The following is a 26,139-nucleotide window of genomic DNA, read 5'->3' as shown; positions in this document are numbered from 1 at the left end:
TGGAAGGGCTCCAAATAACGGAATGTTTTTTTGCTGAAACTATTGAAAACGCTGCTCCTTTAGCCCCGACTCCCCACCCCCAGCCCAACAAGGGGAAGCAAAAAAATTTCCTTTCTAAGCGTTTACATTTATGTAAAGACTACATTAAAAAAAAATGACGCAACTGAGTCGTGGCCTTTGTTCCTGACAGCTATGAATTTCCACTCAAATCTAAAGAGAGGCTCCAACAACGTTAGTCTTTTCCGGGGAACCCTCCCGTGGGAGGTGAGAATGGGCAGAGAACCAGGAGGAGTTAGCTGGCGGAGGAACTCGCAGCACAGATCTGACTTTAAAGCTATTTAAGGCCCCAGTTAACACAGCCGATCGGTATTCCAGGGGACCTCCGCGTGGCTGACTCTCCTACAGTGACGGGTCCTTTCAGGATTCCTTGGTTTAATCAGAAAAAGCGCTTGGAGCTTTGGGGGGTGTAAGGGGAAGGGGGAGTGGTCGGGCAGCCACCCTACCCCTAAACACTGTGCCCAAAGTCCACTCCTCGTGACCCACAGTTGACGCCCACCCTTTCTCCAAGTTGGGAATTCCAGGCCACCAGGGTCCGACCCCAAAGCTCCGCCGCTTCCTCCGCCACGCCTTCCACAAACCCAACCGGACATTGTGGAACCTGCGCTTCGACTCCTGAATATAACTATCTGCCCTCCAGCCCGACGCATCCAACACATCCAGAAGAAAAGAAAAAATACTAGTCAGCACAAGGGGCAGGCAGGGGGTTAAACGGCTTTTCCCTCATGACACGTCAGCTACCAGAGGGTTCCCACCGCCAGGCACGCCCCAGCAGCACACGCGAGGCTCCGACACCGAGCCGCCAAGCCCACACAGCGCCGGCATCCCCGACTGCGGTCCGAGCACAAGGACGCGCTAGAGGGCGCCCCCAGGCCGGCCACTGAGGAGGCCGAGAGCGCTTACCCGAAGCCCGTCGCCTCCGCTTCCGCCTTCTCGCCTCTCCACAGCCCGCCCCGCCGCGGAGGCTCACGGGACTCGTAGTCCCCGGGCCGCACGCTCCGCCGCGCACGCCCCGCCGCCGGCTCGCCGCCCGGCTCCCTCGGCTCCGACTTCCGGCTTCCTCGGACAGACGGCCCTGGCGTCGATCCTGTGGCCGCGCCGGCTCCCGTTTTGTCCTCTCCCGGATCCGGTTCCCCCGTCCACACTAGCGCTTCCCCGTCTCCGTGACGGGCCGAGGCCGGTCAGCGCCGGTGGGCTCGGTCCCTCGGCTCGCGTATCTGCTGGGTAACGGGCCTTGTCCGGCGGCGTCTCGGCCGCTCCTTGCCTCGGCTTGCCCAGTTCTTCCCTCCAGCTCCGGGGCCCTGTCCCGAGGGCCGGGGCGGCCAGAGACATGGGCGTCCCTCTGCGGTGCACCGACGACATCGGCTGCCTTCGCTGGGGAAGCGACACCGTCTTCGAGGAAACCGGAAGCCCCTGGTGACCCCCCGGCGACCCGGTTTGTTTTGTCGGTCTGTTCCCAGAACCTAGGGAAACGAAACTCGGTGGCCCTTGGGGTGAGTGCCTCGCTGGGGCCAGCCCGGGGGCTGGGGGTGCGGGTCAGGCCAGGGTACCTCCCGTCCGGAGTGGTGACGCCCGGGGTCCCCCACCCCCGAGGACGCCCGAGCATCCCTTGTCCCCGTCACCCCCTCCTGGCCCTGCTCCTCCTCCTCCTCACCTCTTGTCCTCTTTTCTCTCCGTACTCTTACTCCTGTGTTTGGGTTCCTCGAGGTGTTTATTGTTACTGTGTGGGTCACTGAGTTGCCGTTTTAAAAAAGGCAAGAGAAGAAGGGACCTGTGTCCAGGACGGACACATGGGGGAGGCGGTTGGGGGGCGGTGATCCTGAGACCCTCCTGGACTGCAGACATTTCCATCCGTTTTCCCATGTCCCCAGAGTCGGATTTTCGGTTACTTTTATGGAGTGAGTACTTCTGGAAAGGTAGGCTGAGACCCTCGGCCCTACACACAAGCAAGTCCTCTGTCCTCGGGTGTGCAAGCACGCACCGATGCCTGGTGTCCCTGGTGCTGAAGTTCACACAGACAGCCTTGCTTGACCCTGGCCTCCTGCAGTGTAGACGTCTCCACTGGGCACATTCTGAAGGCACCATTGGAATTTCAGCTGCATAAAATTCCAGCCGTGTCGATTGGCCAGCCAATGTGAAAGTGGGAATGGGTGTCACGTGGCACGATGGTTTACAAAATAGGTTAGTTCAGCGTTTCTTGTGCATGGCGAGCCGTCTGCCAGTACACGGTTTTAAATATTAAAGACACAACCGTGGAGTAACAGGAAATGGCACAGGCGAGATCAGCACGCCAGGATCTGAGTGCTGAATTTTCTGCTTAGTCATGTGACATGAGCAAGAAGTTGAGCCTCTTCCTCATTTTTCCTGTAAGTCAAGTGGGGATAAAGCTTGTTGGAGGGCACCAAGGTGTGGTTTGCAAGAGTTACGCTAATCACTGGCTTTTCATTCCTGGCTCCCCGCTTTCTCAGCCTCCTTGCCTGAGTGTTCCGTTGTGTTAAATCCTATTGTTTTTAGGAAGAAAACCGCTAGACTGTGCTTCATACCTGTGCTGACAGTGGAAAAGAATTTCTGAACTAAACGGATCAGTGGAGGTCATGAAAATGAGAAAGTGAAGTTTTTCCGTACTGTGTGCCTGGTGCTGGGTTCGTTTTTGGTTAGTGAATTGTGGGGCATTTGATTGCTAACACACAGATAAGCGTCTTGAAAGAGGCACTTGATCCTTTTTTTATAAACTGGTCGGTCCATCCGGGCCCCTGCATTGCTTCATCAAAAGTAGGGAAAGGGGAATGTTTAATTATCTACATGTCTCGACTCAACTTCCGTAGTCACAAGTGTCCCGGCCTTGTGGAAACAGAGCAGTGATGCAAGCTCTGAGGAAGCTCCGCGTCAGGAATCAGCATCGCGCAGCCTGCAAACCTACTGTGTGCACTTGGGTTCAGCCTCCAGCCTGGCACATACTGCCAGTGACTAGCGATGTATTTGCTGACCTGTCTGAGTATTAGTTGATAATCGTGGTGGTGATAATATCTTTGTAGTGAAGTGAATGTGTGTGCTCTAGCTCTTCTTCAGTTCCTGGCACAAGCGTAAGTTCACTTTTATTTGTTTAGGTTTCAGTTCTACATTTGGATTGAAATTTTTGCTTTCACGTTTTAAAGAACGTGGCATCCTAGTGATGCAGTCCAACCCAGGTGGGCAAATTCAGATCGAGAGAAGTGAACTAATCATTGATTAAGGCGACAGATTCTATCCCGGATTCTTGCTTTCTGAATCTGAGGCCATGTTCCTCCTGCTGTAGATATTGGCTGCAGCTACATTCTTGATAGGAAACACAACATCCACCTCAGGTGGCCTCCTGCAGTGTTGTGTTAACAGCACACAACAGGAGTTATCTGTGTTCACATCCCTGCTTTACCACTGGCACGTTGCATAGCTGTGGGCAAGGTATTTAACTTTTCTAGAACTTTGTTTATAAGTTTTAGTTCCAAAGGAAAATGCATCTAAAAGCACGAATGCCTTGTGCATGACAGGTGTGTGGGATGTAACAATAAACACACTATTCCTAGAAAAAGATGAATTAGTTTTCTGATGTCTCAGACCCTGGTTATGTGCAGTGAATGAGGGGTTGAAGGGGCTTTCGGATGGATTGTAGAGCATTGCCATTTAAGATGTAAAGTAATTCTAGTTAATAATGCTCACATCTGTTTCCTTCCCCCAGCCTCAGGTTTTACTGTTCTCTCTTCCGTTCACCTGTTCTGACAACTTTCTGCATTTTCATTCTAGGGGACTGAACAACAGTACTTGTGACTATTTTTCACTTGAGTCCTTTCTAATTCTCTCTCTTTTTATGCACAGGTAAACTTCTAGAAATAAAGTTTGCCAGACGTACAGGATGTTTTCATGACTGTGTAGATATGTTACAGGTGTACCGTAGGTGATCCTCTAATGCTGTTGAAATGAAATAACGAGATTACATTCTGTACTAAATATGTCTTCCTGTAAAATTTAGGTGATTACATACTCATAGAATTACCCATGCCTACAGGACCTCTAGGAATACTAATGATAGAATTTTGTAGTGGGTCACGCAGTAGCTATTTAGTATTGTTCCCTCTGGGAGACCAGTTCTCAAGTTGGAATGGCACTTCAAATCACCTCAGTTGCTTATTGGAACTTGCATCTCAGAGACTTTGATTTGCTTAGATCTGCCATAGAACCTAACACTTTGTATTTCTTTTTCATCAAAAAGAGAAAACTCATCCGTCTGCTGTTTAACTGCCCAGATGTCCAAAATAGCAAAGAGTGGGCCAGGCCAGAGGTAGGAGGACGGAACTCAGTCTGGTCTCCCAAATGCGTAATAGGGACCCAGTTGCTTGAGGCATCATGTGTTGGCTTCCAGCCTGTGCGTTAGCAGCAAAGGAAATGAAAGCGAAAGATCCAGTCATTAAACTTCGGACTGCAGTCTAGGATGCAGGCACCTCAGGTGGAGTCTTGCCTGCTGTGTAGTCCATCTGAACAGAACTGTGAACAGCTCTAGAGTGTTTGGCCCACACTTTATCAAACACTGCTGAAGACATCTTCAGCTTCTTGGAATATCCTGGAAAAGCCTCCCCCCCCCTTTTTTTTTTTAACACAATGGAATACTTTCAATTTTCAATCACAGGCTTTTTTTTTCCTAGGATTTATTTATTTTTATTGGAAAGACAGATTTACAGAGATGAGGAGAGACAGAAAGATCGTCTATCCATTCTCCTCTGCTTTCTCAGGCCATAAGCAGGGAGCTGGATGGGGAGTGGAGTAGCCGGGACATGAATTGGCTCCCATGTGGGATCCCAGCACTTGCAAGGTGAGAATTTAGCCAGTGAGCCGTGAAACTGTACCACGGCTACAGGCTTAACACTCCATTATGAAAGATAACAACATGTAGTAAGTAGAAAATTAAAAGTAAACCCTACTCTTCCTCAGGAGTATAGAAAAGGCTCTAAACAAGAAGCAAAACCCAGAATGCCATTTTCAATTATGGATATATTTTTTTGTACTCTGTGTATTATCACTGATCAGAGAAAAATGGTATTTGTCATTTTGGAACTGACTTATTCCACTAAGCATAATGGCTTCCAGTTGTATCCGATTGGCTGCAAAAGACAAACTTTCCTTCCTCTTTATGATAAATAGTATTCCGCAGTATACATATGCCACATGTTCTTACCCAGTCAGCTGTTGATGGACAGTGGGTTGACTCAGGTTCTTAGCTGTTGTAAATTGAGCTGCTGAAAATGTGGGGGTACAGATAACTCATATGCCGATTTCATTTCATTTGCATAAATTCCCAGGAGTAGGCACCTTCTTCCACACATCCTCGCCAGCATTTATTGTTTTCTGATTTCTGTATAATAAACATTCTGAGGTTACGTGAAACCTGATTGTGGTTCTTATTTACTTTTGCCTGATGGCTAATAATCCTGAGCATTGTTTCATATGCATGTTAACCATTTGAGTTTCTATCTTTGAAAAGCGCCTGTTCATATACTTTACCGATGTCGTTATTGTTGGGTTTCTTGAATTCTTTACAGATCCTGCATGACAGTTCTCTGTCAACTGCATGGCTTGTGAGTATTTCCTCCCGCTCTGTTGCCTGCTGCTTTACTTCACTGACAGTTGCCTTTGCAGCGTAGCGTCTCTCAGCCTGACGTGATCACATTTGCTTAGTTCTGCTTTGGTTGCTTCTGAACCGTACAGAGAAATCTTTGCCTATGTCTTGCAGAGTGTCTCTGATGTTTTCCTCTGGTAATTTGGTGGTTTCAGGTTGTAAACATAGATCCTTGATCCATTTAGTGTTACTTTTTATGTAAGGCAGGGATCTCACTTTATAATTCTGCACACATTAATCCAGTCTCCCCACTACCGTTTGTTGAAGAGACTGCCCTTTCTCCTGGATTGATTTTATTTAGCTTGTCAAAAATTAGTTGGCTATAAATGTGTGAATTCATTTCTGAGATTTCTATTCTGTTCCACTGATCTCCTTCTCAACCTGTCTCAGTACCAAGCTGTTTTTGAAGTCTGCATTATGATGCCCCCAAGGTTTATTTTTGCTGTTTAAGATTGCTTGAGTTATTTGGGGGTCTCTTGTGTTTCCATGTGAGTTTGAACATCATTTCTGTATCTAAGAAGAATAGTTGTAGGTATTTTGAGTAGGATAACATTGAAACTGTAAATGGTTTTCGGTACTATGGACATTTTTATAATATTCTACCAATCCACAAACATGGAAAGTTTTTCCATGTTTTGTTTTCTTGTGTTCTTCAGTATTTTATAATTTTCGTCTTAGAAATCCCAGACGTCCTTGATTACGTTTATTCTAAGGTGTTTGAGAATTTTTTTTTTTGCAGCTATTGTGCAGCTCCAGCTCTGTGTGAGCCTGTGTGACTAGGTGGTTCTGTCTGAAGGGCAAATCTGTTGCTCAGTGACAGAATCGGAGATGGTAGCCTGGCAGGGACTGTGCAGTACGCACACACCCGCCAAGCCCCAAGCAGAGGCACAGCAGCAAAAGCTGTGAGGGCGGAGTGTTCTGAGGAAGCTGGTGCTGGGAATGCTGCTGCTCTCCTCAGTCAGGGCAAGGCGGCCAGGCTGAGAAGGGCTTCAGGGTGTGGCGTTTGCTGGCGTGGTGGGCTGTTGTAAGCATTGTGGGCTAACGTCAAGTGTTGATCAGCCTCAAGAGAGAGGTGAGCTGTGACTCCACTAACAGCAGCAATCACTTCCTCTCCTGGGCTGACAAGAGAGAATGTGCTCCGTGTCCAACTCGGGTGTAAGCCTGGACTCTCACCCCACACTTGAGCACTGACCAGAGTCCGCTGCTCACAGCCGGCGGACACCTCAGGAGATCACTGAAGGAGCAGTCGTTACACTGAGCCAGAAAGGCACAGTTCAAAAACAGGAGAAAAACCAGTGCCTCCAGAAATACCTTGAAACAAATGCAGAAATACAAGAAAGCAGAACAAGGAAGACATTATGGACTCCCTATAAGGAATGCAACTTCACAGTATTACAAAGTGAGTATGAAGGTTATTGATGAAATCCCTGAAAGTGAATGGGAAAAGAAGGTTACAGCGTCACTCAAGCAAACAAAGATTCTTGATATAAATAAATTCAGACAGGATACCTATTAACATTTTTTCTAGAAGATGGAGACTTTAAAGATAAATGAAATGAAAGTATCAGAAATGAAGAATTAATGCCATACAGAAAATGCAATGGAAAACCTCCACAGGCGTGGGGAAGAAAGATCATCCAAAATAGAAGACAAAACCATTAAAAACACATCAGTCTGCCAAAGAAAAACACGTTGAAAAACAAAAACCTCAAAGCAGTGTCCGTGGGACATCACCAGATGAACAAACATAGCTATCCTAGGAGTTCCTGAGGGTGTGGAGAGAGAATGGAAATTGCCTAAAGAGAGGGACATCCAAGAACATCAAGCACACAGAACTCCTGACAGGCATGGTCATTAACAACCTTCACTGCCACTTACTGCCACCAAGTGTCAACAGTAAAACATAATGATTCTAAAATGTCCAAGAGAGATGTCAGGTTCGGTTCAGAGGACCCCCGATTCCTGCAGGATAGAAGAGAATGGAGAGACATAGGATAACTTTTTTTTTTTTTTTGCTGTTCTTAGTGCATTGCAAGACATGTTTATCATATGTAGAATAAGTATAAATGTACAGAGCAATAGCATAAAATTAGATGATGGTTTTTATATCTAGAGACCATATATACATACATATACAACTTTTTGATGGCTTACAAAGCAAGGATAACAAATGCAAATGTGTAAGCCAGTCTGATTACTTATTTTAAGATACTCTGTAAAATGGGGCACTGTCATCAGTGTACCTCGTTCTGTCTAAAGTACTTAGTAAACCCTTCCTAATTTGGTATTTCTTGGTAAATTTAAGATTTTATGAAACCTTGATTTGGGAGGGAGAAATACTCATACTTCAGGATATGAAGTACAAGTGCCTCTGCTGCTCACTAAGCATCTGATTTGGCTAAGCTTCCTGAGTTGTTCAGATTGTTTTCTCATCTGTGAAATGGGCTTAGCATAATTATCTATCTACTTGTTCTGAATTGGAATAATTAAATAATACTTTTACATGTTTAGCATATGATAGGTGGTTCCTTTGGTTGTACCTATATTATGTGTGTATTTTTCACATACTTTGATTTTGTAAGGGTTTTTTCCTTATGGTAAATCCTCACCTTGCAGGAGCCAGGATCCCATACGGGCGCTGGTTCATGTCCCAGCAACGCCACTTCTTGTTCCCTGCACCCAAATGGGAGAACCAGAAGATATCTGCAGCTGGCTCCTGGCGTCAGATCAGCTCACCTTTGGCCATCGTGGCCATTTGGGGAGTGACCCAGTGGATAGAAGATCTTTTTGTCTGTCCTTATCTTTGTAACTTGACATTTCCGATAAAAGTAAATCTTTTTATTTATTAGTTGGGAAAGCTAGACTTACAGAGGCAAAGGGGGAAAAGAGAGATCTTCCTTCAGATAGTTTTCTCCCAGTGCCTACAGTGGCAGTACTGCAATGGGGCGGAGCCAGGAGCCTGCATCTTCCTCTAGATCACCCACATGGGCGGATCTGTGAGCCCCAGGCAGGGGTGAGGAGCCATTGGAGGCCTACTTGCGCAGTGTGTGCCAGCTCCATGAGCCCCAGGGGTAGGGGGCTTCAGCAGGGTCGGTGAGCCCCAAGGGTGGAAGGTCCTGTAGGACCTGGGTATGTGAGCGCTGGGGGCTGGGGTGCCCAGCAGGACCTGGGGTGCCTGGCCTGGATCCTTGGGCCCACCTGCAAGTACTAGCCCTCACTGGAAAAGACTGAGCAGTGAATGGTAGGCCCGATGACAGTGGGGAATGTGGCAGCCCATTGGTGCCTGCAGAGTATATCTGGTCCATAGCGGAGGAAGAACAGAATGAGTTGGACAGCTACCCCTGCCAAATGAGGACAGCAAAAATCTGGGCAAATGGAGACTCTTAAGGTCAGCCTGTGGACATTGGAGGTGCTTCATCATCCTTGGATCAGTGAGACTGACAGCATTTCAGGACTATTGCAGCTACCTGGGCAGAACCCTCAGAGTGTGTCCCACATCAGCACCCTGGGGGTTATCAGATGGCCGTTCCCCATCCCCAGGGACTGGGGTGGTTGAGAGGCTGGGTGTGGCTTCTCCCCTTATCTCCTTGCTCACCCCAGAAACAGGAAGAAGAGAAAGAAAATTGAAAAACAATGATTACACTCATTTTTCCCTCACAATCCTTCCCACCCTGATTAACTATGTAAACATCATCAAAAAATAAAACAAGAATCTGCCACTTTTGGGGGGATACTATAGGTAGTATATATAGATACTATATGCATTGGACTTTTCTTGATGAATTGTGAAAGTTTCTACCTGAAGGATAAGAACAGTACTGTATAGTTAGAAAGTTTTAAAATGGTGTTGAGATTTGAATGGGTGGCATGTTTCACCCAACGAAATTGGCAGCATACACATTTGTTTTTGTTTCTCCTTTCTAGAATCCTAGATAAGCACAGATCACTTGGACATTTTTTTTTATTGATTACATTGCATTATGTGACACAGTTTTATAGGCACTGGGATTCCCCCAACTCCCCCCCCCCCCCAGGTGGATTCCTCCACCTTGTTGCATTACCACAGTTCAAGTTCAGTTGAGATTCTTTCATTGGAAGCATCTACCATCACTTGGACATTTTTAACTGTGGCTTTAGTTGAGAAAAATTGGCAAGTTTCTAATTATAAACTCAGAAAAGCAACTGTATAATCATAGAAGACAGACTTAAATATCGAAGGAAAAACGCTAGCATATTAATCTTCATGTTTGAAATAAAGCAAACAAATTGTAGACGCATTGACCAACACAAGAAGGGAAATCTGAAGCTCTGGAGGAAGACATGCAAAGTGAAGCCTAGGTTCTGTCATTAAATTGTTGCATGTGTTCCTTTGGTAATTTCACTCCCTTCTGCCTCAGTTTCCATCTGTTACTGTCTACTCTGTGCGTCAAGTCCATCGCTGCAGGACAGCGACAGACCCAAACGCTGAAGCTGTCCCCTGCTGCTCTCCCAGGCGCATTAGCAGGGAGCTGGAGCAGAAGTGGGGCAGTGAGACCCATGTTAGACATCACCGTCACAGGCAGCAGTTTAACTTACTGTGCCACAATGTGGGCGCCAGGAATAGGAGTTTTGAAGCATAGTCTCAATATTCATGTAACCTTTTTACTATTCATTTATTCAGTGAGACGATGGTGTTTTCTTTTCCTTTGAAATAGCTGTCATGGATGCACTTGTAGAAGATGATATCTGCATACTGAATCATGAAAAAGCCCGTAGAAGAGATCCCGTGACTCCAGTCTCGATATATTCAGGAGATGAATCTGTTGCCTCCCATTTCGCCCTTGTCACCGCGTATGAAGATATTAAAAAACGACTCAAAGATTCGGAGAAGGAGAACTCTTTGTTGAAGAAAAGAATAAGGTTTTTGGAAGAAAAGGTAATTTTGGCTTCTGCCTTCTTTGTATTTCATGAAATAAGAAATGAGTCCAATTACTTGATATTTCAGATGCTTTTCTGTGTTGTCTTCCCTGGTTGTAACTAAATTTCCAGGAATAATTCACTGTTAATCTCAAAACCCTGGTTATTATAGTCATCCTGTGTTTTACTACCATGTGCTTGGTGAATTTTGTAGAGTGCAACTTGAAAGAATTATATTCCATATATTTTCCTTTCTGCTTTTTTCAGACTGCCTTACATAATTTATGTATTTTATTCAGAATTTTCAAATTAGCCCAAAAAAGTTAGCGAAGAAAGTGAAGTATAAAAGGAGAAAACTTCTGGAATAATGTTCTAATAATCATAACAAGTAGCAGAATCTAATTTCTTCAACTTTCTCTTTTGTTCTTTAACATACGTAGTTTTAACTGATAAATTATTTTCCTTTTTATCTTTTCATGTGGCATGCTTTCATTCCTAAATATTATACAGTGTAAGTCACCAAATCTAGTTGGCTTTGTGTATTGTGAAGTCCTTCTCAATCATGCTTGTCAGTGGCCAGAGCCGAGCCAATCTGGAGCCAGGAGCCAGGAGCTTCTTCCAGGTCTCCCACGTGGGTGCAGGGTTCCAAGGCTTTGGGGCATCCTCGACTGCTTTCCTAGGCCACAAGTAGGGAGCTGGATGGAAAGCAGGAATGCTGGGATTAGAACCAACGCCCAAATGCAAGGCTAGGACTTTAGCCAGTAGGCTGACGCACCGGGTCCTATTTTGAGTTTTAATATGTTATGTTTCTTCACGTCAGATTAGTGTATTCATATTTTATGAACAACAGTTTTCGCAAGCAGTAAAGAAGATAGATTCTTGACTGTCAAGGAGATAAATTATTCTATAAAAAATGATGAAATGAGTTCATTAGAGTTTGATTTGTTGAGGGGAGTCAGTTGTGAAAGTCATCATTTCTTTGCATTCTATGAGTTTTCTGAACTACAGTACTAATGGTTAAGTGAACATGTAAGTACCATGATGCTCGTACATATTGAAACTCATGCCTGTATCACAAAATCTCACATTGCATTTCGTGTACAGTTAACATTGGCATGTGACCTCCTATCCCAGTAATGCTTATCGTGAACTAATATGTAAAATTACGTGAGCTAATATGTGTGCTCTTTAAAAAGTAAGGTATGTTTTGATACTTTCTCATGTTGGAAATGAATTATGACTGACTGGGAAAACTGCTGTTTCGGAAGGATGTTGTACTGTGTGGTAGGATGAAGGATTAATGTGTTAATCAGACAGATACTATGAAGTATAAAATAGTGACTAGAATAGAAAGCTTTTAAAGATAACTGCACTCTTGCTTTCTTAATCAGCAAAGAGTAATTGAGTGCAAATGAAATGCTCATTTAATTATGGTCCAGTCTTAATGCTTGAATTAAGTGGTTGAAATAATGTGTGGGCCCATGAAAAGACTGATTCTTTTGCTTGCTTGCTTTTTACTGTAGGAAACATTCTGAAACTTTCTCTTCCAATTTCTTCCCATTAGCTTCTAGGAGCTCGATGTGATGAGGAAGCAAGCTGTGTGGGACGAGAACAAGTGAATAAGGCCTATCATGCCTATCGAGAGGTCTGCATTGACAGAGATAATTTGAAGAACCAATTGGATAAAATGGTAAGTTGATTTTAAAAGAGGGGTGTCTATATATTGCAAGTAATTTTTCTCCTTCAAGAGGTCTAAAATTAGAAATGAAGTTGAGTAGAAATACTTAGTATATGGTGCTGTTTAGAATGTAAAATCCCTCTAATACCACTAACTGATTTTGGAAAATTACGACATGGTAGAATCAGTTACTATGCTTAACAAGTGGTAAGGCAGTGAATGAGTGTCCCAAGCTAGAAAAAGGGATTCCTTTGGAAGAATTCATTTTCTCATCTTGCCTTTAGTTTTTTCAGTATCTACTTCAAAATTAAGATATAAGCCTCTGGATTTGATTGAATGTAATTTGACCTTTTCCCTGCTTAATTAGAACAAAGACAATTCTGAATCTCTGAAAGTATTGAATGAACAACTACAGTCTAAAGAAGTAGAGCTCCTCCAGCTAAGAACGGAAGTGGAAACTCAGCAGGGTATGCTACTGCTTGTTACAAACAGTCACACTAAAATCATATGCTTTTCCGTTACATGTTATGTCCAGTGTCAGCTTTCTATATCTGTATGCTAAGTCCTTTTTTTTAAATGTTTGGGCTCATGCTAATTTTTTTTTTTTTTTTGCTTTTACATAATATCAGATTCTTTTTAACTTTTCCTTAGTTGTAAACGATGCTTTTCCTACAGACATTTTGATGGTGTTTTCAGGGCTAGATGTTTTCTGAACGTCATGAAAAGATGCAAATGAGATGTTGGGGTGGAAAGTCAGTTCTGTCGGAGATCTTCTTTTAGGAAATAGAGATTTTTTTTTATAGTAGTGGAATTGGGCTTTTTGGTAAATTGAGATGCTGAGGTACTTTCTGCAGTTTAAAGCAGTATCCAGGTTTGTTGAATTTTCCAGTGGAATAGTTATGGGGAAAAAAAAATGACACAATGTTCCAGGCATGTTAGAATTTATACTCTCTGAAAAGACCAGAATTAGCTGGATCTTGGTTTTATATTTTATCACTGTTTAATCGTTACGCATGCAAAACAGATTATTAATCTGCCTACATTTTTAGCTTATGCTTGCTTTATCGATGTATTTTAAAATTGGAGATTAACAAATTTGTACATGGAAAGGAATAATAGAGTGCTTAATATATTCAGCAAGATTGGTGGAATTCTTATTTTTATTAGTATAGAAATTTAAAAGTACTTACTGGATTTAAAAGTTTAATGATTACATGTTTTATGTTCAATTTTTCTTTTATCTGCATTCTACCAGGATCGTTAGAATTGCAGTCAGTGTAGAATACGCAGCTCACAGTGTCTGTGTCCATCCTTGTTGTAGTGATGAGGAATTTAAATCCTCCATCAAACTGGGAGGTGGAAAAGCTGAACTGTGACCTGAAGATCCACGGTTTGGAGAAAGAACTGGAGCTGATGAGGAAGCAATGTGCTGATCTCAGAACTGAACTACAGAAGGCTAAGCAGACGGTACTACGGAAGAGTGAATTGGCAGATCCAATATTTTGTTTCCTGTTACATGGCATTTATGAGTAGTAAACTGCTAACATAAGTTGGAGCTACTTAGGGAATATTCACATTTGCTGACAAATGTATCTTCCTCCTTTAATCTTTCTTCTAACTTAAATCACCTGTTTACTTTAAGCCTTATTTCAGAATGATATAATTTTGCTTTTTACAAGGACTATTCTTAAAAAGGCACTTTCCCCACCAGTGTACTCCAGCACTGCTAAGGAGCTGTGTTTCCTAGTCAGTGTTTCTCTGTGTTGTCACCGCCTAAAGGAGGAACTGTTTCCCCTTGTGACTGAACTCCAGGTGTCTTTAGCTAGAACTGACACTTTTCTAAATTATAGTTCTTATCAGAGGAGTGGGTCAAGTATTAAGAATTTTACAGCAGGCTACCTTGGTCTTAGACAAGTAGGTTTCTCTGACCTAGGCAATGGGAAGTCTCTTTAGACCTTTCAGCCCTGATAAAAAGGAAATGCTGAAAATTAGTTAACTTCTGTTAGAACTCTCCCTTTTTTCTCCATTCTAACATCTACAGTTGATTTTCCCAGCTTTGGCCACATTTCAGTTTCTTCATTCTGTTCCAAAACCTAGTTGCCATAGTCACTCAGCGGCATTTTTTTAACTGATGTTCTTGCAAGGAAAGATTTGCATTTGAAATTCTAAATTTAATTGAATATACCATCAACTTGAAATTATTTGGTAGTTTTTCATACTTCGCAGATATTTCATGGTTTAATAAAAAGTGTTAACCATAGAGTCATAAAAACCCAGCACAGCGCATTGTTGTGACTGCTCAGTAACTGTCGGGTAAGGACTTTGGTTTAGCTCTTTGCAACTTCCTTCTGGCAGGTAGGCATTATTTTCGCATAAAGATTAAATTAATGTATGTAAAACAGTTAGGATTGTGCTCAAGGTTTAGTGTGTTCAGTAAGTGAGTGTGAACACTCACTTACTTGAGTACTCACTTATTAGAACACTCACTGATTAGACTAATTCAGAGAAGTGGTGCTTGTAGTTACAGGATTGATTCTGTTTGTGTAAGACACAGGCTAAAAGTTCTGATTTGAAATTTACCACTCTTTCCACTAGATGGTGCTAAGGAATAAATTTCCTTTCATTTGATATGCAAGCAAATCATAGAAGTAGAGATACAAAGAACTTTAAAAATGACATTTTGTTCCTTTAGACTTTATTTATTTTCATTTTATTTGAAAGGCAAAGAGAGGGTTGTCTGTTGGTTTCCTCTCAAGATGCCTGTGACATCCAGGCTAGGGCAGTCTGAGGCGAAGAGCCTGGAACTCGGTCCCTGTCTCCCACAGAGAGAGCTGGGACCTGTTACCTCCTCGGATGTGCATTTAAGGAACACTGGACTTTGAAGTGGTATTAGAATTCAAAGCCAGGCACTTTGATTTGGGATACAGGCTTCCCAAGAGGTTGTGGTTGTGTCAAACTACCATTCCTCTTTATTTTATTTAATTGATTTAATTATTTGCTTAACAGTATTACTTAAATGTATTTGAGAGACAGAGCACTCTGGAATTCATTCAGCTATTCAAGGAATAGACAATAATGTGAATATTCTAAAAGACTTCAGATTAATACCTTCAGAAATGTATTTGTAAGATTGCACGTTCTCTAACATGAAATTCTACTTCTGCAGGGAAAAATTCAGATGTGTTAAGTAATTAGAAGTGATTTAGAAATATTTTATATGGTTTTAAAGTATTTCACCAAAATTTAATCTAACTTTGCCCTATGCAATTATAGACATATTCTTAAAAATATGATGTCTCTGTGACAATAAAGACCTGAAAATAGACTGTAGCAACTGTAACTTGCTGATTTCTTAACCAATGACAGGCTCTGTCGGAGGAGGACAGCCTGAAGAGCAGCACTGTGCCGCGAGCCAACATGTCAAGGTAGGAGCATTCCTGCGTGGCAGAGCAGGAGTGTCACATGACTTCAAACACAAAACAAGCACTCTGTGGGGACTACATGTAACCCCTGATCACAGTATATCTTTAAAAAAAAATTTCATATTGTGATTCCTTAAAATTTCTTAACATTGAATAATAATTTGCATAAGATGTTATAGAAGAACTAGCTATATGAAAATTTTCTATAATGAAACCTGATTTTTATACATGAGAGTAAGCATTATGAACATACAAAAATATCCCTTTGTCTTGAGGCAAACCTGGACAACTTCAGTTATTTGGGGTAGTATGAATTTTAAGAGAATTTAGAGAATTTTTTCTTTTTTAAGATATATTTGGAAGGCAGAGTTACAGAGACAGAGGTAGAGGGATTAGGGGTGGGCGAAGGAGGGAGGGAGAGAAAGAAGTGTCTTCCCCCTCTGGTTCATTCCCATAACAGCTGCAGTAGCCGAGGCTGGGCCTGACCCACGGCAGGAGCTTCACCTGAGTCTCCCCCGTGGGTGCAGGGGCCCATGCATTTGCCCCCCCCCCCTGCTTTTCCAGATGTATTAGCAGGGATCCTGACGCGAAGAGAAATGGCCAGGACTCTAACCTGCACCCAGATAGGATGATGCCGCATGTGGCGAGTTGATCCACTGTCACAGTGCCAGCCTCAGAAACTCTGTCCTCCCGTGGTGAGAACAGAAGTCTCTGCGCAGGTCACGTACTCAGCCTCACTGTTTTTCTCTCCAATACAGATCTTTTACTTAAGTAACAAGCTGGTTTTTTGTTTGTTTGTTTTTTAATATCTACTAATTGTTGTTTCTGCTGTGTTAGGGTGAATACTAGCATCCTGTTCAGTCAATTGACTTCCAAAATTGCTTGGATAAATAAAGTCAATTGCCATAGGCCTAGTCCTATCAAAAACCTGCTTGAAGGAAATGATAAATTAAGGAAAACAATTTGAAGAAATTAAATACAGCTATTTTAGATCAGAGGTTGACGAACGTTTTCCATAAAGTGCCAGCAATAAATAATAGGGTTTGTGGGCTGCCCATATAGTAATATCTGTTGTACTTATTCAGTACTACTGTATAAACAGTACTTTTTTTTAAAAGTTTATTTATTTATTTATTTTTGCAATAAATAGTTCATTTTTTTAAAGACTTATTTGATAGGCAGTTAGAACGAGACACAATGAGGAAGATCTTTGATCGGCTGGTTCACTCACCAAACAGCCACAGTAGCCAAGGCTGGGGCAAACCAAAGCTGGGAGCCAAAAACTCCCTCTAAGTCTCCTCTCCTCTATGGTATGGCAGGGGCAAAGTGTGGGCGATCCCAGCGTGCTAGCTAGCTAGCGGCTGTGCATCCGCCGGGATCCCATATGGGTGCTGGTTGTGTTCCACCTGCTCCACTTCCCTTCCAGCTCCCTGCTTGTGGTCTGGGAAAGCAGTAGAGGATGGCTCAAAACCTTGGGATCTTATACCTGTGTGGGAGATGGGAAGAAGCTCCTAGGTCCTGGCTTCAGATCGGCTCAGATCCTGCCTTTGCAGGCAGATGAAGATCCTTCTCTCTGTAAATCTTTCTAATTAAGGAAAAAAAAAAAAAAAAACTTGGACCATCTTCTGCTTTCCCAGGTGAGTTTAGTCAGGAGCTGGGTCTGAAAATGGAGCGGCCAGGACTTGAGCCAGCGCGCATGTGGGATGCTGCTATGCCAGGCCGTGGCCTAACCCACTGGGCCACAATGCCAGCCCCAGAATTTTCTCCCAAGTGTTTATAGCAAAGAACTTTTTCCCTGTTTAACATATATTTATACACACATGCACATACATGCATGCATATGTATACATATATGTAGAGAGTACATTTTCTGTGTAAACAATTTCTCAGTGTAATTTTCTGTTATCTAGGTTTCCCCCTATAACTGCTGTATTTGTCATTTTTATAAGTCACTTCAAAATCAGTTTTGAAAGAAGCAGGGAACAGATAAATAGACTCAGACTAGTTCAAAAAGTGCCTATAAATAGCATCCTGGAAGTAAGAATATATGTGTAACGGGGCTTCTGCTTCCATGCACAGGGATTGTAGAAGTCGGATTGCTGCCACGGAAATTTGTCTTATCTTGATCCTTAAAAGAATAGCTGTTTGAAAACATCAGATAACTAGCAGCTAAGAGAAGAGTGTCTAAGCCAGGATTGAGAGGCTGAAGGCCCAGGAAGGTGACCCCAGTGTCTGAGACTGGAGCTAGAACTGTGACATCTAAATACCAGTTTTGAATTCTTTAATACTCAAAATCCTAAAATATAAAGCCTTGGTTTAGGAAATATAAAATAGCTTTAATGTTATTCAAACTTTTCAGTGTTTTTTCCGGTAGTTATAAATTTGAGTCAATGACAAGCATTTTTAATAGACTACAACAGAATAGTACATACCAGAACATGTTACATATCATAAAGTTAAGTATGGTTTTCTGTGACTTTGCTTTGGCTTGCTGTGTACAATGATTGCTTGTGGGACTTTCAAATCAGAACATTTAATGACATGTAAAGAATCACAGTTATCAGTACATCACATTTGTAGATCTATAGTTCTGGGCTGGTAGTATTTCATCCTTTTAGCTCATCCTTGGCACAGGTGGGGGAATGTCTGGCCCATCCAAGGCAGTTGCAGGAGGGACCTGAAATTCGGCTGATCTATAATTGGGTAGTTTTTAAGTTAGTTTTTGGATGGCCCACAGATGGTGTTACAAATATCTAAAAGGCCCTTAGGAGAAAATCGGCTCCCCATCCCTAGCAGAGGGATAGGTCAGTAAATTTCAAATGTTAAAGATACACTGCTGAAGCAGAAACTCAGATTTCTCTTAGATGAAGCGCTTCATTTCTGTGTGTAAGAGCTGAGTGTATCGTGTCAGTTAAGATGACAGCTTTTACCTAGTTTTACTTTGTAAGTGGGACATGGCAGCCCTTTGAGATGTAGACAAGCTGTATTATTACATCCATAGGTCAGATGTGAAGTTGTTATATTGGAGCTGAGATTACGTTGGCAGCATGTTTTAACTGCTGAATGAATGATGATTATATGAAAAGTATTACCCCAGATGGGCAGTGCTCAGCCAGTTGACTGAATAGGTAAAAGACATCTCTGAAATGCTACACAGTAGAACGGAATAGAAACCGGAATCTGTTTTCTCGTGTGTAAAATGAAGTGCTTTGCCACTTCAGTGTGCAAATGTGGTTGAAGCACAGCCGTTTTATGTCATACTTTATAAAATTCCCCTTCGGAGTCCTTTAGTGTTGAATTTCATTATTCAAGTACTATTAATATTCTTTATAGACAAATATATATATATTTACATATATATATATATAAAATTGGCATTTTGCTTATGTATCATTGAAACCAAAAAATAATTCAGAACTCGGGCAAAGTGAGAAGGTACATGTGCAATCTATGCATAATCTCAAAAATATTAGATAAACAGGGTTCATTGGAAGTTTGAGGGAGGACAGCTTGCCCTTTCCAGTGTCACTTTAGTTTAAAATTTTGTTCAAGTAGATAGATCAAATTATTTAGAAAAAAAAATACTTTTTTTTTAATTTGAAAGGTAGAGTTACAGAGAGAAGGGAAACCAGAGGTCTTGCCTCCACTGGTTCACGCCCCAGATGGCCACACGACCAGAGCTGAGGTGCAGCTGGGAGCCAGGGGCTGCCTCAGTGCTCCCACGTAGGTGTAGGCTCCCAAGGACTTTGAGCCATCCTCGCTGTTTTCCCAGGCCATTAGAACAGGAGCAGCAAGGACACGCACCAGTGTCCATGTGGGATGCTGGCATTGCAGGTGGAGGCTTCATCTTCCACATTATGGTTCTGGTCTTAGGATTATATTCTTTCTATGCACTTGAACACCACAGTCCTTCAGTATTCACTGTAAAGTGGCTAACAGTAACTGCCATGACTTTTCTGTCCACAAGAGGGAGAACTGTACTTAGTAATAATTTTACATTCTATACCTTGTTTTCAGTGCAGCTGAAATTAAGAGTAAGATGCAGAGATTACATATTTGTTAAACTTGACATAGCTTCAGCCTAACGTATTATTTAAGTCTTGAATTGAAAAATGTGTTTAAGATGCTGCATTTACATGTAATTGTTTTTTTATTTTGCACCTGTCACTATTTTTAATGATTAGATGTATATGGTATTTCAGAACCCAAATAGTACCATTGGTTTTTGCTTTTATTTCATATAAACCAGGTACTGATTCACTGTCTTGCTTCATTAATAAACTGTTCTTAGCTATCATAGCATGACTACACAAAGTAGCATGCATACAGTATTTCTGCTGACGACCACTTAATGTGAAATATTCTCTGGTATGCACACTGAATGCCCGGAGTTGTTCCAAGGAACCAGCCAGCAACCGTCCTCATGCTTCTGACGGGTTCCTATGTGGAACTTTCATTATGGCAAACATCCTGAATGTTTAATGGTGAAGTTAAAGTGGTTAGCTAATTTTGGTGTGTTATTTTACATCTACCAGAAACCTGCAAAAATCTGTGTGAGTTTTAATGCACCATAGTAGGTTAATAACTGTACAGACTGGAAGGAAGTAGATTCTTTTTTTTGAAAGCAGGGTGAAGTTCATCCTGCTGCTTACTATAAAAGAATTATAATCTGAGTGGAACGGTGATACTTGGGCCAAATACAATCTCACATAATTCAGAGTAATTAGTTTGGAATATATCTGTTGCTTGTTATTGGGATATTACTTTCCAGTTTGAATCTTGTTTATAGTTAGACAAAAACTGGGGCATGTTTGGTTTGCTTTCTGTACTACTCTGCGTACAGTAGTCTCTTACAGAGGCAGTAATGGTGGCTGACCAGTTGTTCTTGCATTTAATGCTTCATCTATTCCTGTACAACAAAAGGAGAATGTGCTGAACATTTTAGTTATCCACTTGACAGTAAGAATCTAAAGAAAAAATTAAAAATATCCAAATAATGCTTAGTAGAGAATAAAACAGGAAACTTGATGTAAAGTAACTAAGTAGTTTCTCAAGCAATTTAGGTAAAATACCTCTAATTGTAAACCCTGAGATGTATTTCTGAAGTTTTGATACTTGTGTTTCATGTAATCCTTCTCTAGCTTTTCCTCATCAGGAAGTCATCTGGCTCTTCCTGTCTTGTGCCGTCGTGTCGTGTTGGTTTAGAACCAACAATGTGAGACAGCCCAGTCAGACATAAAGAATGCAACTCACGAAACCTAAAGTCTAATGTGGATGGGATACACTCAGCAATTGATACATCATTTCAGTTTACGATGTCCAATTCAACAGTAGAAATTTAGAAATCATATATGAATGAATATAATGTGATTCTTGACCAGATTTGCAAATGAAGAGCAGAATCCTACCTACTAGTTATACTAACATCCCTCAACATTACAGCATTGTAATTTTCCTGAGACCTGTGAGAAACTCTCGCTGGTTAGAATGTTTCCTTTCATTTTAATCCTTTTAATAGATTATAAATTGCTAGAAATTAGGACACTGTTATTCTTAGATCTTTTCACTCTAATATCATGTCTCAAAAATTTTTCAACTGTTTTCTATCCAGACTGAGCCAAAGTATAGATCTGCTTAATCATTCCCTTTTATCCATGAAAACTAAAAACTAGAAAAAACTTTTATTTCAGTGACAATATGCAGCACGCATACTGGGAACTGAAAAGAGAAATGACGAATCTGTACCTGGTGACTCAGGTGCAAGCTGAGCTGCTGAGGAAGCTGAAAGCCCCCGCTGCAGTCAAGAAAGGTAAGGCCCCGCTGGGTCCAGCCCAAAGGCTCAGGGAGCACCTCATTGTTTCTTATCAGAATTTCATCAAATAAGTTTGATAAGCCGAAGTACATTTAGTTCACAGTCCACCCGTTTTGTGCTCTAGCTTCAGTCTCATACTGGTCAACTTCACACATAAAGGTGTTGCTGGTGTGTTTTTTCTTCACTACTGTATTCTTTTCCCCTTGTGGCTTTTCTCAGCCAAGTGTTGCTTATGAGTATAAGGCTGAGGTGTTAAGTTTGTTCTAGTTGACCTTTTACCACAACTACTTCATATCTTTAAGGAAAAAAAAAAGACACCATGAACCTTTGTTCATTATAGTGCTACAGAGTACAACAAAGATGTAGCTTTCTGAGTTTATCAGAAAGGGGAAAAAATGTGATTGTTAGTGACAAAAATTTATAAAAACTGCAAAAGATACTTACCAGAAGAGTGTCTAAGTGCTTTCCCTGTGTCTCTTTTAAACTAAACTGGAATATGACTACTTTACCTTTTATACCTAACTGCCTGCCTAATTAGGCAAACTGTCGGCTGTTGTGTTAGCTAAGAGTAGACGCTTTCACCAAAGCTCTTTACCTTATAGGAAAATCTGTGTGTATTTAGTACAACTGGTTTACTTCTTTAGAGTTGCATAATATAAATTTGAATGCTTTGAAATTTTTTTTACAGAAATGTGATTTCTTGAAAAAAAAACCACATAGCTTAAAATTATTTGTATTCCAAACTTAGAGCACAAGGAAATGTGGTGGAAACGTTGCACAGTGGAAGCCGGAAGTCTGTCTCTGAAGCATTATTCAGTTAGAACTAGGCACAGATACAGTGTGTTAGCAAGGCAAGCTCAGGTGGTGGTTTGCGTTGCCCTTCGGTTTTCCAGTGGTCAAGATTATATATAAGAAGAGTATAAGCTGAGGATAGGAATAAAACTTTAAGTCAGATAATTTTAAAAAGTAAATTTTCAATATGATTGTTTATATGACATATAACTTGATGAAAGGACAATGCTGTTGCCATCGTAAGATGACCTACTGGTCACCCTTTAGTTCCTGCTAATGATTTATTTTATGCTGTGGTCCTTAAATGTTCTACATTTCTTGTAACAATGGCAGGCTAAAGGTAACCACTTCTTACTACAGAATTCACTGCTTTGACAAGTAGAGATGAGATTGAATCAGCATTTTGCCTAAAATGTGTCCCAGGCGTATCCAGAAGTTGAGCATCGTTACTTCCAGTTCTTCCCCCGTCTACTCTACTCCCTGCCCCATGTGATTTTGATATGGTCAAGCTTTAGTTACACTTTGCTTAGCTCAAGAATAAATTTCTTTTTACCTTAGGTTGAATTAGGAAGAAACCTTGATGATAACACTTATTCTGGTTGTGGCTTTAAAGCAGTCCTTTTTTCCAAGCCATTCTGTATGCAATTTTTTTGAACTTGACCTGTATTATGACCATGTATAATTTACATGTGCCTATTATGTGTTTTGTTAAAAAAAAAAAGGCTTATTTTACAACTTTAAACTGCTTTGTGCATAAAACTACTACAACTGGATTTGTTCTCACCAATTGAAAATGTTACTTTACTAGAAGTAATTTTTGAATCACCTGTAGACGAATGTTTCAGTAAGCTGAAGTGTATATTTAACTAAAAATTTTTCAAAATTAACATCCTTGGTGTTCATTCACTCTGACACCTAAAAATAGTCTTCTAGCCTTTTCTAGCCATTTTATGAGCCAAGAACAGGATGTTGTATTTTAACTGCCAGTTTTGATTGCATCTTTTAACAACTTACAGGATTACTACAGTTATATTACAGAAAAGGAAAAGTGAGTCTTAAACTCACATTGTAGGCAAATAACTGGAAAGGACCATACCGGAGATGATCATTTATCCCACAGTCATGGTGCCCCAGTGATTACAGTAGAACTTAGACAAATTAGTGAAGTGTTAGAGTATTTCATGATTACAAATGCAGTGAAAACTGACATTAACCTATACGTTGTTTTTTAGCCTATGGCCCAACAGCCTGCACTGAAGACCTTGGGAAGGACAGCACAAAACTCCACTTGACAAATTTTACTGCATCATACAAAAGACATGCCCCTCTGTCACCTAGCAAAGCTGTCTGTCAAACTACATCTCCCCCTTTTCCGGGAGATACAAAGATTTTATCAGAGAAAGCACTTCTGCAATCATGGACAGATAATGACAGATCCATCCCTAATGATGGTACAAACTTTCAGGAACCCAGCTCTTACAGCAGAAGTTCTCTAGAAGATAATTCTTGGGTGTTTCCAAGCCCTCCTAAATCAAGTGAGACAGCATTTGGGGAAAGTAAAAGTAAAACTTCGCCTTTGCCCAATCTGCCATCACTACATTACTTGGATCAACATAATCAAAACTGCCTCTATAAGAATTAATTCTGAAGAAATTATTGATTTATCATGAGGATGCCATATCTCTTGGTAGCTCTCCCAAGAAGTTATTTCACAGAGTGGATTTTGACCGTCTTCAGTGTATATACATTTGAACACATTCTATTTGATATTATGCACTTGATTTACCAATGTGAAAGAAGAGAGCCTTCCAGCTTCATAGTCAGAGAATCAGATGTATGCCACACTCCCAACTGAAGGTGTGTTGCAGAAAGACAAGTCTGGCTTTCATAACAACTGTAAAATTTTGCTTCTCTTAAGATATGGTTTAGCAAAGTGTATGAAATATTCAAATATCCATTTGTGAACGTCAAAAGCCATTAATACAAGAGAAAAAACAAACTTGTATGTTTCAGGCTGCATAAAAAGCTCATATGGCAACGTGAGTAGGTTTCTGTTGACTTTTGAACGCATAGATTTGGAATTACAGTGGAATAAGTACACGGTACTGCATCAATAATGCTGTTGTTTCAAAGTGTAAGATATGATGGGTGTAGGCAGTGTTGTTTGTTGATACAATTGTAATTTTACAATAATTTGAATTTAAGACTTGAGGTAACCTGCTCATAGAGGCCAATCCTGTCTCAGTGCGCTCCTCCAGCCCTAACTAGGGGAAGAGAGCAGTGAAGTGTAAGAACTGTGTGACACATGAATGCACTATGACAGTATATACTATTCCATTAGAAGTAGAAAGACCATCACACAGATCCATCTAATCTGTCCGTTCAGTGTCTTTAATGCAAATGGGTATGTATATGTGCAACCATGTCGTGTCATGTTTTTTCAAAGGGAATACAGCTCCTTATTACTTTGAATAGCTTACAAATTTTATACTTTGGCTCGATGTATAATCTACTTATCGAGAAAGTGATTTTTAACTAGTTGAATTAGGAATTTTTGTTCTAGCACCAAATTTTGTAATGTGTTGATAATAGTCAAATAGTGAAATGTTCCCACCTCCTACATTCTGTGTGGCAAATCAAATTCCTTGTAAAAAAAGGAAATTTAGAAAGGTGGCTTCACTTGGAAATTTATCTAAATTCAAATAACGGTATTAAGAATATAAGTAATACACTACTTAAATCTTTTTCCTGGAATAAAGTATTTCATGTTGTGAGACTTTACCCTTTCTGATAGTTTCTTGTATTTTGAACTCTGATATCTCAGATCTTATATCATTGTAGCATACATACAGTGTTCACCATTCACCAGAAATTTCTGCCTTTCTATCATCTTACTTATTCAAGCTTCTGTGATTAATGGAATTGGTTTCAGATGCTGGAATTTATTCTGACCAATGAACACAGCAGACTCAAGGGAGTAGAGCCTCCTGCCAACTAATAGCATAGAACCCAATATGCATAAAACAAATGTTGGATTCCAGGCTTTAGCTAAAGAGAGCAACTACCTGTGTAATAACAAAGCAGCAGGAGCTGTTTCTCATGTGGCCGCACGGGCATAATATAGCTGACTGGTTTGCTTTTATTAAAACCAAGATTAGAAATTTTCCTTGGTAAAGTTGTCTTACGAGATAATGACATGATTAATGTTTTGAACAATGCAAAAAGCTTATTTAATTAAAATTTTTATTTGATGTTTAGGTGGATATGAAATATCATTCCTTCTATATTCCAATATCTGCTTGCTTTTAGTTAATCTGATACAATGTCTAACCAGTTTGGTTTGAGTGAATTATTTTCTACCTAAAATAACAGTGATATAGCTGCTGAACCAGGCATATTAGAAAGGCAATGTTTGTTTAAAAAAATTAACATTGCAAATATTAATGGGGAACCATGATATTTTAATACATGTATTCATCTTGTAAAATGTTCAAACATATTATTCTTTGTAGTGAAGATAATCAAATTTTTTCCTGTTTTGAACATATATATGGTAGGGAGCATGAGAACCTATTTTATCTAACTATAACTGCATTAAATAATCTTTCCCCATCCTCCTCCCCCCAGGCTGTGGCAGCCAGTATTCTATTGTGTGAGATATTCTTGAAAATTTAAAGTGCTAGATAAATTGTGTTAACACTTTAATAAGGAAAGATTACCCAAAAATTATTACCCAGCAAGAATTCTTAAATCTATACTTGGCCATATCTGTTTTAGGTAAGATTTTTTTAAAAATTGATTCTGAGTGGCCTACTGATAGTTTATAATGTGAATG

At 40.9% G+C, this 26,139-nt stretch overlaps 2 protein-coding genes across 3 annotated transcripts in view; one reads left to right on the top strand and one right to left on the bottom strand.

Annotated features, from left to right (window-relative positions):
- Positions 1-1,091, bottom strand: part of ZCWPW2 (zinc finger CW-type and PWWP domain containing 2) — an 87,553-nt gene extending 86,462 nt beyond the window's left edge. The window contains exon 1 of one of the 2 annotated variants that reach the window (XM_012927881.2): positions 961-1,091. The gene's annotated coding sequence lies outside the window, so the exon portion shown is untranslated. Of the gene's footprint in view, positions 1-737; positions 879-960 lie in introns of those variants that run through there. The other variant, XM_058657024.1, reaches the window with a different exon arrangement.
- Positions 1,092-1,226: 135 nt separating this feature from the next.
- Positions 1,227-24,217, top strand: AZI2 (5-azacytidine induced 2). Its single transcript, XM_004588269.3, has 8 exons — positions 1,227-1,550; positions 10,399-10,619; positions 12,165-12,290; positions 12,646-12,745; positions 13,600-13,745; positions 15,645-15,703; positions 21,391-21,509; positions 23,537-24,217. Exons 2-8 carry the CDS (start codon positions 10,404-10,406, stop codon positions 23,944-23,946), a joined length of 1,176 nt encoding a protein of 391 aa, XP_004588326.2. The 5' UTR covers positions 1,227-1,550; positions 10,399-10,403; the 3' UTR covers positions 23,947-24,217.
- The last annotated feature ends 1,922 nt before the right edge of the window (positions 24,218-26,139 follow it).

This window comes from Ochotona princeps, chromosome 30 (genome assembly GCF_030435755.1).
Source record: "Ochotona princeps isolate mOchPri1 chromosome 30, mOchPri1.hap1, whole genome shotgun sequence".
NCBI lineage: Eukaryota > Metazoa > Chordata > Mammalia > Lagomorpha > Ochotonidae > Ochotona > Ochotona princeps.
This window is presented reverse-complemented; position numbering and strand designations above follow the sequence as displayed.